At 38.3% G+C, this 13,419-nt stretch overlaps 1 protein-coding gene across 2 annotated transcripts in view; it reads right to left on the reverse strand.

Moving 5' to 3' along the window:
* ano5b (anoctamin 5b) overlaps positions 1 to 9,140 on the reverse strand; it is a 34,506-nt gene extending 25,366 nt beyond the window's left edge. Inside the window, exons 1-2 of one of the 2 annotated variants that reach the window (XM_028438560.1) lie at positions 8,855 to 9,140; positions 1,522 to 1,566 (exon numbers count right to left, since the gene is read on the reverse strand). In XM_028438560.1, the coding sequence (XP_028294361.1) occupies positions 1,522 to 1,566; positions 8,855 to 8,930 (121 nt within the window). In that variant the 5' untranslated portion in view covers positions 8,931 to 9,140. The remainder of the gene's footprint in view (positions 1 to 1,521; positions 1,567 to 8,854) is intronic. The other variant, XM_028438570.1, reaches the window with a different exon arrangement.
* Between the last annotated feature and the right edge of the window lie 4,279 nt (positions 9,141 to 13,419).

Here is a 13,419-nt window from a genome sequence, read left to right on the forward strand (position 1 = left end):
GGTCTCGAGTGTTTAGAGGTGAAAGCAGTTTGGAACCACCAAGAACCGCAATCGAAGTACTTTACTGAACAATTGTGACAAATGTGAAGTAGACTGGCAGATAAACAGTGTTCTTCTCCCTAGGAGGAGGTCATGGGTGGTTAGTAAGTTTAATTTTTTTTAGGTTTTCTGTTTGAGCCAGAGAGGAATCATTCTTGTGAGGGCAGTGAGTCATCACATTCTAGTAATTTCAAAGAGAAAAACGCCACCAGAGATATGCGTGACAACATCATTATTAGAACTGAAATGGAGTCTCATAGGACACCGCTTGGAAAGCTGAATTATAGCTAGATACATCTGTAGGTATATGTTCTTTGCAAACTGTCCCTGGAAATGGTGCACATTGACAGGATGATCCACTGGTACCTCCAAGGACCAGCACCTGTCGGTAACCTGACAAACAGGTGAGTTCTCATTTTTCAGTCAGAACTTAGGTAATACAGAACACCCTGAATAATTATGATCAAATACTGTTAATCTGACATAACCGTAACGGTGTGTCACTATTGTGCCGTCCTGTGGAGCAGTTAGTCAGTACCTGTGGCTGTTTGACATGAATGTATGAAGAACATTATCTAACTGATCCGCTGGTATTATACACAATCTTTTAATAGAGCCTGCGTTGAAATTTCCTACAGTTTTTAGACCTAGAGGAATAAAATTATCTGGTCTGTTGAAAACAAAACAGAACTTTTGGACCTGAACTTGTAAGCGTGACATCTATTAAAGAAAAGGCACAGCTTATCACCTAGCTAACACAATACCTACTTTAAAAGCATGGTGGTGCATCATCAGATGCTAGGGTGTTTTTCTCAGACAGAAAATGGGCTACTAGGGTCAACAACTAACGTAACATGACAGCCACCAAACATGGAACAGTTTCTCAAAAAAAAACTTGTTTCAGAGAGCTCTGGAACTCAGTATACATCTTTGTTAATCTACAAATGTTTGAAAATATGTGTTTACTTTGTCATATTATTGTGTAGATTAAAAAAAGAAGAAAAAAAAACTACACTTCAGAACGAACATTACAATATGGAAAAAGTGTGAATATTTCCCGGTTGTACCGTACCAAACCTAACAGTAGTAACAAAGATTCTCAGTTGTCCGACAACTCCACATATGTTCACAATACGAATGCTCAAATCATTTAGGGCCTTAATAAAGAAACAATGTGCACATGCCTGATTGCAGCGCAGGAGTACATTGCTTCACCACAGCTTTAACACTCAGCCATACATACGTACAGGCCACTCTACATTTAACAGTGAACCAGATACAAGTAGAAGCTGAGATGGAAGCACATCGAGCAGATACACGCAAACATCTGGATCGGATAACGAACAAAGGATTAATGCATGAGAACAGAAGCAGAGACGTATTGTGCCACTGAGGAAACTTTGGTGTTATGAAGAAAACAAAAAATATGAAACAGCAGACACGGACAGATGTAAAGACGTAAAGCCTCTGTTCTGCCCGTACCTGAATGTAGGTTTATCCTGAACCCGGTCAACACAGCAGGGCCATCTTGTAAATACAGACAGACAAAAACAAATTAGACTTGAGTTTTCCTATATAACTTACCACACAATCATGCAGGCTTTCTGGATACAACTGCAAAACAAGAGTTTCACTTACAGGCCGGGTCCTCTTATACTTTAGCAGAGAAAAAAAAATAACAATCAAATTTCAGCAGAGTTTGTATGAGTGTAAAACCATTCATCCATGCACCATTTAGCAAATGAGCACAAACAGTGGTGCCTCTGTGAAGCATTAAAAGCCTAATTGTTTTATACTGTGAGTCAAACAAGCACCAATAACTGCTCCTCCACAGGGCTGGCACCAAGCAACACCGCCCTGCTCTATCCTATCAAACAAACACATCTAATATTTCAGAGAGTCTTCTAACCTCACTTATCAACAGTGTACCAACCCGAAGCGTCATAACAAAGATTGTTCTCAAGGGAAGTGAGACTGACGTGTTCCTGACGCTGCACAAATTCCTCTAATGAATACAGGTCATAAATGCAAGAAGGGCAAGAAAGAGAAAATCTATGGGCATAACTGTATGTGCAGGTTTATTATTTATTGATAATCAGGTGCAGGGGTGGACAGGCCATCTGTCATACCGGGCATCGTCCTGGAGAGCAACGTTGCTTTTTTTGGGGGGGGGGGGGGGGGGGGGGGGGGGGGGGTGTTGATGAGGGAGTGATGGGGAAAAAAGTGCAGTGGAGAGTGGACTAAATTGGGCCAAAAGCAGTCAGAGTGGCCAAAAAATGAGCAAATAAAGAGGAACCAGGTGGTATTTAATTGCAATGGGAAAAATGTGGCAAACAATCATGAAAAGGGCATAAAAGTGGAACAGAAGAGGCAAAATTTAGGGGAAAAAAGTGGTATTATTGTGCAAAAGGTAGCTTATTTGGATGAAATGTGCCAAAAAAAATCAAGAAAGGACAAAAATTGAAAGAAGTGTCAATATGAACTTGCAAAAATTGACAAAAAAATTGGGTATTTATTGGCAAAAGGTAGCTTAAGTCTGAAAAAAGTGTCAGAACTTTTTGAACAGGGGCAAAAAAAGGGAAAAAGGAAATAGGTAAAAAAGTTTCCACCTTTTAAGGTTTTCTAGGGGAATAATCATTAAAATTAAGACATAAAAAGCCACATGTGGAGCATTACTGACTTAATCATTGTTCTACGTAGTGTACGCTGATAATGTAGTGAAACTGGTCTGGATAGAAAATGCCAGGGATGAATATTTGTCCCAGTCCACCGGTGATCAAGTGGATGGTCTCACAATAAAATGGAGCAAAAATGAATAATTTTACGAAAACACCATGTCCTGATAGGACAGCTGGAAACACTGCACAGTTACAGTAAAAACCACAACATCCTGAACATGACTTATCCCTGGGTCATGAACACTGAGATATTCTAATCTACAATCCAATGTTTCCTGCCATGTTTGTATAAATAGTCTGTCACGGAAAAAGGAGTCGTTTTAAAATGTTACACCACATCTTTATTGTCAAAAACAAACATTATAAACAAAAAAAAAAATGTTTCATTTTTTATTTCTTACCAGGCACATAAATAAAAACATGATTTTAAATAGATACATTAAATAATTTGTTTTCTTACACTATGTTATAAAATAAACTAAGCTTTTTTTCCTTTTTCTTTTTTAAACCTGGCACAGCCTTGATATTAAAAAAATCTATCATAAATAGAATACCGTCAGGAAAGTGTTGTTATTTTCCTTTTTCTAAATATTTAATATGTACCCAAAGGCTGAGCACATGCTTGGACAGATATACTGCAGCTTTCCTGTGGTTTCTTCAGCAGAAACACTTTCTTCACAGCTCAATATCATGTCTCTATATCCGAAAGGCTAATTGAATTACGTCTTGTCTCCATAGCAACCACTGAGCTCTGTTTCACCTCTGACTTATAAAATGGCTTCATCAGAAGCCGAACCAGCAGAGTGAGATCATCTTAAAAGGAACACGCCTCAAAAGTAGTTACGTATTACGAGTAGTTACGAGTTACGTATTACTAAAAAGTAATTTGTGTTATTTTGTGTAACTATAATCCAGCAACATACTGTAACACGTCCTTTTCTCTGCAGCTAAACATGGCTTTTAAACCACCAATTACAGTATGTTCACACTGACAGCCTTTTATTTACCATTTTAGTTATTTAGATTTTTTTACATTGTTTCTCTTGTGTTAAATATGGATTAACTGTTTTGTTTGCACTGTGTTCCTGTTGTAATATACAGTGTGGAAATTCTGAGGGTCTTAGTCTCAGTGTTTTATCAGTAATTATGTTATTTATCTGCTTATACTACTACTTTTGCCATGTGGTATTCTCTCTGTATTCAATACCTTGTACATTCTAGGTTGCCTTTTCAAAATCTGACCAGGGACACCAGATGAAAAACTAGCCTCTTTTGACAAACTCTGGCTCATTTACAGCATGTCTGTTTATTAATGTGCATTGTACCTTTTAAATAATCAATACATTCAAATTTAACCAAAAAGCCTTTCACACATGCGCATGAGCGACCTGGGGGGTCATAAGTCGAGAGAGATAAAAACGTCAACAAGCTCGTTTTACTGATTTGATATTTCCAACTTAACGGTGTTTGTAATGTTTATTCCAGAGATCGTTAGTGTTTTTATTAGTGTTTAAAATATTAAATTTTACTCATATTTGTACTCGAAGGAGGTGACCAGGGTTTTTCGCTGATGCCACTTTCGGCCAATCCGTGCACTTTTAAAAGCCAATGGGAGCAGCTCAACAGCAGTATTAAGCAAGAGCAGTCCCCCTCGCTTCCACACAGGTGACCCCTAGTGACAAAAAACACCAACTACCCTGGTCTCCAGCGGGCGGAATTTGGGCTCTACCGGGAATGATCCCATATCTGAGCAATTTTGTAAAACTGATGGGAGAAGCAACAGAACTCCTCTGCTTCCTACTCCTGAATTTTTCTCTATTTACCTTTATTATTGGTAGTTGTGTTTATTTTTGACTTTTGTAGTTGTTTAACACTGTACAGTGTCTGAGTTTTCATAAAGTGCTTATAAATAAAATGTAGAAAGCGTCTATTTATGGTTGCTGTACGGACAACCCCCGGTGCTATTGGTACGGTACTGAAGAACAAGTATGTAGCATCTTAGGGTTAGGGTTAGGGTTTGTTATAACCAATATCGCAACAATTTTAGGGTTAGGGTTTAGGGTTAGTCTTAGTCACGTAACCTAAACTGCCCAATGACTGACCTATCACGTGACCTAAACTGGACAAATAGGGGTGCTGCGTAAAAGACAGAATGTCGGTAAATTGATACGGCAAACTGTACAGATAGCCACTGCCTAAAATACATTATTATTGATGGGACACACAAGATTTCCGAGAGTGAAAAGGGCAGTATGAGTTCTCACTTTGAAAAGGTGAATTTACGTGGTACACCATTCACTAACCAGGTCCATGATTATTTATATTAAGCTATTATTTTAATTCATTTTACAAATTTGAAGGAAGTGCACAGGATGGACAGTGCTGATAAGTGAAACACCACTGTTTAGCTGATTGATCACTGTTGAAAAGTCAGGAAAAACCTGCATTTTTAGCTTATGTGCAGCATTAGTTTAGCAGCTAACTCGGCATTTCTACCTTGGAGGCCGATACCATGTTTCCCAATGGGGAAAAAAATCATCTAAATCTCTGTCAGACTCACTGTTTACACCGTCAGCAATGGTGAGTTTATACCTCTTGACCTTTGACCTCATTCGTGAGAACTGAACGAGAGCGAGATTTCCGAGTGTGTGAAAATGCTTATTAAAAAAACACACTGAAGACCATTAAGAGAACAAGGTAAGCCAGGAAGCTGGCAATCAGGGGCTTCACTGTGTTTTGAATGAAGTAAAGTGTCCTCCAAACTGGAGAAAACCTTTCATTCTTTGTGACTGCTCAGTGTTTGTGCAGCTGTAAACGACAGCTGTAATGCTCCTCAAACACTAAATGTAAGGTGAGGAAAGAGTCTTTCCTCTGCTCTCTGTGCCTCCATCTCTCCAATGGCAAAAGCTCTGGCCCGATGAGAAGCTAAACAAAGCTTCTGATGAACATGAGTCCATTGGTCTGGACCTCTGCACATGATTTGATCACCAACCTGCTAATGAACACGATAAAGAGTGAAGGAAAACAAAGGGAAAGCTGGGTATCTGAGATAAGGTTTGGGCTACTCACAAACTAAAAAGGCCCTTTGTGTCCCATTGCCTTTAATGATGTTTCAGTGATGTAGTGACATCAGTGCGAGAGGTCTGTGCATCCTGCTGTTGCACAGACACACAATGGGCTGTGATTCAAGTAAGAATTTATCTTTAGGGGCAGTTCGCTTTTGGTTAATTTTCAGGTCATGAACTGAACTTTTGTTTGTCTGTATACAGTTAGCAAACAAAAGAAGAACATTTCTCAAACATCACTTTCTAATATCAATAACTAGGACCAAAATTGTGTCCTCGAAGAGTCAGGAGTGAAGTGGTTCCTCAACCTTTTTCGGGTCGTGAGCCCAATTTGATATCACAAACGTCCGTCGACCCCAGAGACATTATTTTTTCTCTAGAATGGGTTTTTGATCATGTTTATTCAAGTGTGTTACAAATACAGATTAGCCAAGATTAGTGCACAAAGATGTGTCCTCAGATATTTTCACACTGCATTTTATTTAAACTAGATTTATATTTCAGAGAGTTTAATTATAGAATATTTATTGTGTGGGATGCGTTAATTTATAAAAAGAATAATAATTCAAATAAATTTAAAAATACAATTGTAAACACACTGCAGTAGTGTGTAAAAATCCAAAGACGGGCGTTTGATCTGTTTAGAAATTGCATGTTCTCCTCCTGCCTGCTTATTATGCAGGCTTCCTGAGAATACATTGGTGGTTATTGTGTTTTTCAGCTAACCCCATAATGGACTGGTTTGGTAGTAGATGCTTTTAAAATGGACGTTACATTGAGCTGAAAGTGTAGGTTTATTTCATATATGATTAAAAAATGAATAAATCATAAGTACATTTTTCCTCAGACAATTTTTAATTAAAATATCGTCAGAGGAATGTAGATCATATTCTCGACAGTTGTCAACTGATATCATCAGTCATTGTGAAGCCCATGTGCGTCCTCTTTCAGTGTCCTTAACAATGTGTAGATCAGGGATGGGCAACTTTATCACAGCGGGAGCCACAAAAATGTGATTGTATCTGATCCGAGGGCCACATTATCAATATTTATGTCAGCATTTAGAAAAATGACGAGTCTGAGCATTACTGTCTTTTTTGTGTGTCTGTGTCTGTGGTTTTTAGTCATTTTGTAGTCATTATGTGTGTTTTTGTTATTTTGCTGTGTTCTTGTTGTAATTTTGTGTTTTCTTCTGTCTTGTCGATTTTGTGCCTTTTTGGGGTCACTTTCTGTTTTTTTGTTGTAGTTTTCTGTATTTTCCAGTCATTTTGTGTAATTTTGTTGAACAGTTTCTGTGTCTTTGGCGCTATTCTATAATGGTGTTTTCGAAGTCATTTTATTGTTTAAGTGGTTGTTGTGTCCGTCTTTGTTGTCATTTTGTGTTTCATGAGTCATTTTGTGTATTTTTGCAATTTTTTTGTATGTTTTTTGTGTGTAATTTCTGCATTTTGCTGTTAATTTGTGTGTTTTGGGAGTTATTTTGTGTTTTATGTTGGGCTTTATATTCCTTCCAACTTCTTGAAATATATTTTTGGGGGATTTGTTTTGGGGGCCGCACAAAATTAAACCGAGGACCACCAGTTGCCTATGTCTGGTGTAAATATCATAGATTTGTTGTCCGCTTAATAGCAAGTTATCGAAATCCATGATAGGTTTTACTAAACATGGAGAAGCCTTGCAGTATACATTAATATACCTTTTTTTTTTTTTTAGTCTGTAGTAAGATCTATTACTGTATAGGAAATAATTTAATACTTCTAAATAATGGCAGAACTACTTTACGTAATAATAATGAATATATTAATCTTAACCAAAAAAAAAAGCCAACCCTCTGATAGAATCTCTCTATTTGCTGCTACCTGTGTAAAAGTTTATAGATTGTAGTTTAACACTAGAAACCAAATGCTTGATTTAATAATCATTGATACATTATAGACTCCTTTGTTATAATCACAACTAGTATTAATCTTTAGCTGGTGTTTGAGGATTGTCAGCTGATACACTTCAATCAGGCTAATATTTATGTGTAAATGTTCGGTGGTACATTTCTCAAATTGCTGATTGCATTCTCAGGAACTCAGCTGACAGACTGTGATGGATTCATGGGGATTTTGACATTTCCTGAAAAGCAAACAAAGCCTGGGGGATTGCAGCAGCAGAGATCATTTGTTCACTTGCTCCTTTTTTTTTTTTTAAATCCATGCGATGTAAATTCTTCTTTGGCAAACATACAGTCTGCAGCGGTGTCACTAAATATTTGTGGGAATTGCTTGTGACCTTAAATGAACTCAGTTTGTGTGACCTCACTAGGGCTACAGTAGTCCCAGTTTTAAAGGAACAGCCAAGTCATGATGATGAGACCTACTAACCTGCATTTAGAAGAACCCATTGAGAGTAAACAGATTTGTGCCATCAAATACATTATAAATATGGAGTTAGGTTAAGCAGGTAGAAGAGTATTTGGACTACATTCATGTATATATAAATAGTCTGTCCATTCATGTATGCATATACTTGTAAGTGCTTGTGTACATGTATGCATATGTGTGTGTATATAGATATATGTAAAACCCTGTACATAACCTTTCCCTCTTTTAAAACACTCATAACATAATCGTAAATTTTATTCTACATATACAGTACATAGTGAAACTATTTTTTATTGTACTTTTTGTTTTTTGCACAACACAAATGTTGCTATTTTTAATCTTTATTCCTTTTGTGTGTATATTGTTCTATATCACACTTGTTTTTGAATGGAATTGAATTGTATTTGATGTACACTGCTACCTTAAATGTAAATGAAGGATTTAGTCTTCAAAAGATTAACTGTATGTCTCCTCAGTTGAGTGGGTTCTATTGATTAACAACACGTACAGAGCTGTCCTATTGTGCACAAAGCACATGCAGCATTAAACACCATTAGATAGATGATAATAATAATAATAATAATAATAATAATAATAATAATAATAATTTAAATAAAAAAAAGAAGACAATTCATGCCGCCCCAGCCCCCATACCGTGTGAGACCATGCCAATAAGGAGAAAAGGTAGATTATTTTTAATCACCTGTAATCTGAGAGTCTGTAGCGCTCTGCAGCTCGATTAAAGTTTCATCCTTCGTCTTCCCAGTGATCCGTCTCATAGCGGCTAGAATGAAGGCTTCACCTTCTCATCCACAGCGGTGAGGATGCGGCTGTTTCCCACACAGAGGACCAAGGAATCCACCATGCGAGCTGTGGAGGATCAGACACTGGGATCAGTGGCTCCGGTCCGGATCGATGGCAGCACGATCGATCATAGTGATATCATTCTAAGCTGAAAGTGTAGGTGAGCTGCTGGGCTCAGAGCCGCTATTACAGCACGCAAGGATCTGATAAAAAGGGGAGGAGACAGCAACGCTTTTCTTTTGTGTCGGCAGAGTTAAAAAAAAAAAAAAAAAAAAAAGACTCAGGATTTACTATTAGTCTCACACTGAAAGGAACGTGTTTGTGTTTCACTTCAACTAGTGTGTGATGTTAATGTGGTGATCCAGGACGCTGATTGATTAGAGAGATGTTAGTTGACACAGTGTACCATTTTTTAAGTTGAAACCATACCAGGCTCAAACTGGACATCACTATTCAAAACGATGAGGACACCTTGTGGTCATTATTTAAGCAAACGCACAAAAAATATTGTTCAATTTTCCAGTATTCTTTGTTTCAGCCTGTTAGAGAAGCTACACGTCAAACTAGAGATGCACCGATTTTTTGGTCATCACCGATCTTTTAAAAAGTCTGAACTGCCGATTCCGATTTTTTTGCTATCCCGATTTTTAATAAGTGACAGCTTGAATGTTCCGATCTTATTTTATTGTAAAACATTGAACAATATCTATGAAACAATACAATCTTTTTGACACTTTTATCCAATTTTGGCACTTTCTTCAACTGTTTTCGGCCCCTTTTCAGTCCAATGAGCAAACTTTTGCCAATAAATACACTTGTTAGTGGGGATAAATGTATTCCCTTAGTCGCAGCAGCTCCACAAATTCCTCCCAAAATGCCCGAACCACAGTACAATGTAAAAAAAAAAGCTGCTCCAAATCTTCTATTTCACTGACACAGAAGGTAAAGCCTCCACCTCTCTATTGAATTTAGGTCTGATAAAATTATTAGTCGGATAAATTTCATTAAATTTTTAAAGTCTAATTCTTTAACTTTTGGAGATTTTTGCCCACTATAGGGGTTTTCACAGCGTGTAATCACCGCATCATTAAACCAGAAGTTGCCATACTCGAGGTACTCAGCAGGTAAACAAAGCACATCCCAACTTCGAACGAAAGGAATGGTGAATTAACTGCCGTGTTTTTGGCTGTACCAAACGGTCAGACCGTGAAAAACATTTGGAGTTGCCAAAGGTTATAACTAATATGGGAGAACAATGTCAAAGTTCAGAAGGAAGGAGGTTGCTTGTGGTTAGCAAAGCTAAACCAGGATCTACGAGGCAAAAATCTGGTGAACATCCAAATCTGTTTGGCCCAATTCTTGTCAGGTAAGTTAATTGTTGATAGCAGCGGCTCATAACTAATGTTCATGATATCATACAGTAAAGGTTAGGTTGATTAAATACGTTATTGCTTTACTTACTTTGGCGTTCACAACACATTTGTCATTGATGACTTGATACTGCATCTACCTCATCCATCCACACACCATCTGGTTATAGGCCTCCAAACTTTTATAAGATTTAAGATCTTCCCACTGTGTATGGGCTTGGCGAGAAACCAGGTAGTTGACATATCAGGATAGACGGAAGACTCTCCGGGTCGTCATTGATCCTAGACGAGGAAGCCGACTCGTATGGATCTGCACTACCAATAACTGTAACTTTTCCAAATATTGTGCCCTTTCTCTGCGGACAAAGTCCTTCCCTGTATGCCTTTGCATCTTGCATTTTGAGGAGTTTTTTCTGTGGTTTTGGACATTATCTATCGCAGTGTTTATCTCCAATGGCTTCCCATATGGCTGCGCATCTGGGTTACTGCCCAGAATGTGACGTAGATGAAAACCCTCTATTGTTTGCCACATTTTGCTCATCAAAGCTACCCTTTGCCATAACATACCACCTGGTTCCTATTTATTTGCCCATTTTTTGGCCACTCGGACTGCTTTTGCCCATTTAGTCACTTTTCACATCTTTCTTGTTACATATTTGCCCATTTTTGGCCACCTGTGACCATGGCTGCCTTCACTTGCTCGTCAAAAAAAAAAAACGTAGCTGACCGGCCTGGCCCACTGGGACGATACCCAGTGCCAGATGGCCAGTCCACCCCTGGTCCTGACCACTGTAACATTCACTTCAGTCTCGCAAGATACGTGACTAGATTATTGGTTATCTGGAAGCACTCAGAATAGAAGTTTTGAAGAAAAAAAAAAAGTTAATCCTGCCAGCGAGTTACTTAATTTAATTTTTTATTTAAGTGGCAAAAACAGAATTTTTACAAGATCCAAGCATTCTGTGTCATAGCTATATACAGTATGTATGTTAGAAAAAGCTTGAGATTGTTGATTCCGTTGATATACCCACTGCAGTCTGCTCCCCACACACAAGATAGCAGCGTTTAGTCACACCTCTCCATGGGCTATAAGACTTCTAGGGATATTATTTCTATGGGTTGGTCAAGGAAGCAAAGCCTGTTACTTTATCAGATAATTACATCAGCACAATGGCTGATGTTATGTCGAGACTCGATTTTAAAACCAATATCGGCCGATACCAATAACGTTCCGATAATATGCATCAATAGTGATGAGGTTTCCATGCTCCAGTGGAAGTTGTTTTAGATATGTCCTTCCAGAGGAAAGTCTTGGAGAAACTAGAGTATGTCACTTTGGGGATTGGCTGCTGCCCTTTTGAATCATAACCTAACCTAACCGCTAGAGCGGACATGGGCTTGTCTGTAAATGGTCGCATTTACTGGTTCAATAAACAGGAAGAGATTCAAATTCTGATGTAGCTGGTTATGATTTATAGTCCGCATAAACAGGACTGAATCATGACATAACCTAACCACTAGAGCGGTCATGGGCTCGTCTGTAAACGGTCACATTTGCAGACCTTGGAGTTGCTGTTAGCTTATCAATAAACGGGAAGAGATTCGTCACCTATATAAGTGTTGATTAGGCCACTGGGAGTGAGGCCCAAGGCCGAGGCAGGCTGACTTTATAATAATGTGTCATGTTTTTCTGCAGTCAGTGCCTTCTCCTCGCTCTTGTCTCTCTTCTCTGTTTCAGGTGTCGTGAAGCTGATGATGGCAGTTGCTGATCTGTGTTTCACGGCTCAACTTGTCTGGGACACTCTGATGTTCTATCTCTCTATCCTGTTCTTTTGTTTCCTTCGGTCCACTAACCTCAACCAGTCACAGCAGATGGCTGCCACCTCTGAACTTGGTTCTGCTGGAGATCTCTTCCTGTTAAAAGGAAGTTGTTTCTTCCCACTGTTGCTAAATGCTTGTTCATGTGGATCTTGTTGAGTTTTTTCTTTCTTATTATAAATGTTACATTTTGATAAGCACATTAAGATGACTTTGCTGTAATTTGCGCTATACAAATAAAGTTGAATTGAATTTAACTATAAATGCTGATGAGTGGACGACAGCAAAATATGAAATTTAAATCTACAACTGTGGACTTCTGTGGTATGGCCTGTGGTACACGATTCAGTTGGTGCCTTATGTGTGCATCCTGCAGCGATGACACAATAAAGAGATAATCACTAAAATCAGGCTTAAATACTTCCCCTGTCACTAGTGATATATTTTTAGATGACAGGTGTAAGGATTAAATGATCCCAACAAATGCCACATCAGTCAAATTCATGCAGTATAACCTACAGCTAAAAAGCACTTGAGCCTTTTTCCGTTAACAAAGTGCAGATTAGAGCTGTCTCGATCCAACTTTTCCACTTCTGATACAATACCAATTTTTCAACTTTAAGAATTGGCTGATATTGATGTTGATACAATGCAATTTTAGCACAAATCAAACATACTGTATATCTATGGCTTATTTTACAGTGTGAAATGATTGAAAGGACTTGATCCAAGATATTAATCAAACAGAGAACCATAGTCAGCAACAGTAAGTGTGAGAAAAACTGACCCATATGTCAGAAGTGCTAGAGAGGAGTCGAGAATGAACTGCTTGTATCGGAGGTCTTAGAGGCAAGCCAATATAATCCGACACTCCTGGTGTTTTTTGGTAGTTTTTTTATTTGCTGATATTGTACCGATATCCAATATCAGATTAGGACACCCCAGAGCAGATACCGGTTCTGAAGTCTTTCTCTCTTGCAGCCTAGAATAAATTAGGGATCTCATTTTGATTTTTTTTATCTCAAAATGTGAGAACTGAGTCATTGTACAGGAATCATTATCTGGCTTTCCTCTGTTAGCACATTTTGTCAAGTAAGCTCCTTCACACATGCTCACTTTTGTAGAAGTGACCATAAAATAAGGTGTTGTCATGTGCGTTCTTTGACCACTACTAGTTTAATATGAAGTAATTCTGTCATAGACCAACCTTCAAAATCAGCTCAAAAGCCAATATTCAAACGCAGAGTTTGAGGGCACACAGTGTCCGGCAGACGCC

This window comes from Gouania willdenowi, chromosome 3 (genome assembly GCF_900634775.1).
Source record: "Gouania willdenowi chromosome 3, fGouWil2.1, whole genome shotgun sequence".
NCBI classification, from domain to species: domain Eukaryota; kingdom Metazoa; phylum Chordata; class Actinopteri; order Blenniiformes; family Gobiesocidae; genus Gouania; species Gouania willdenowi.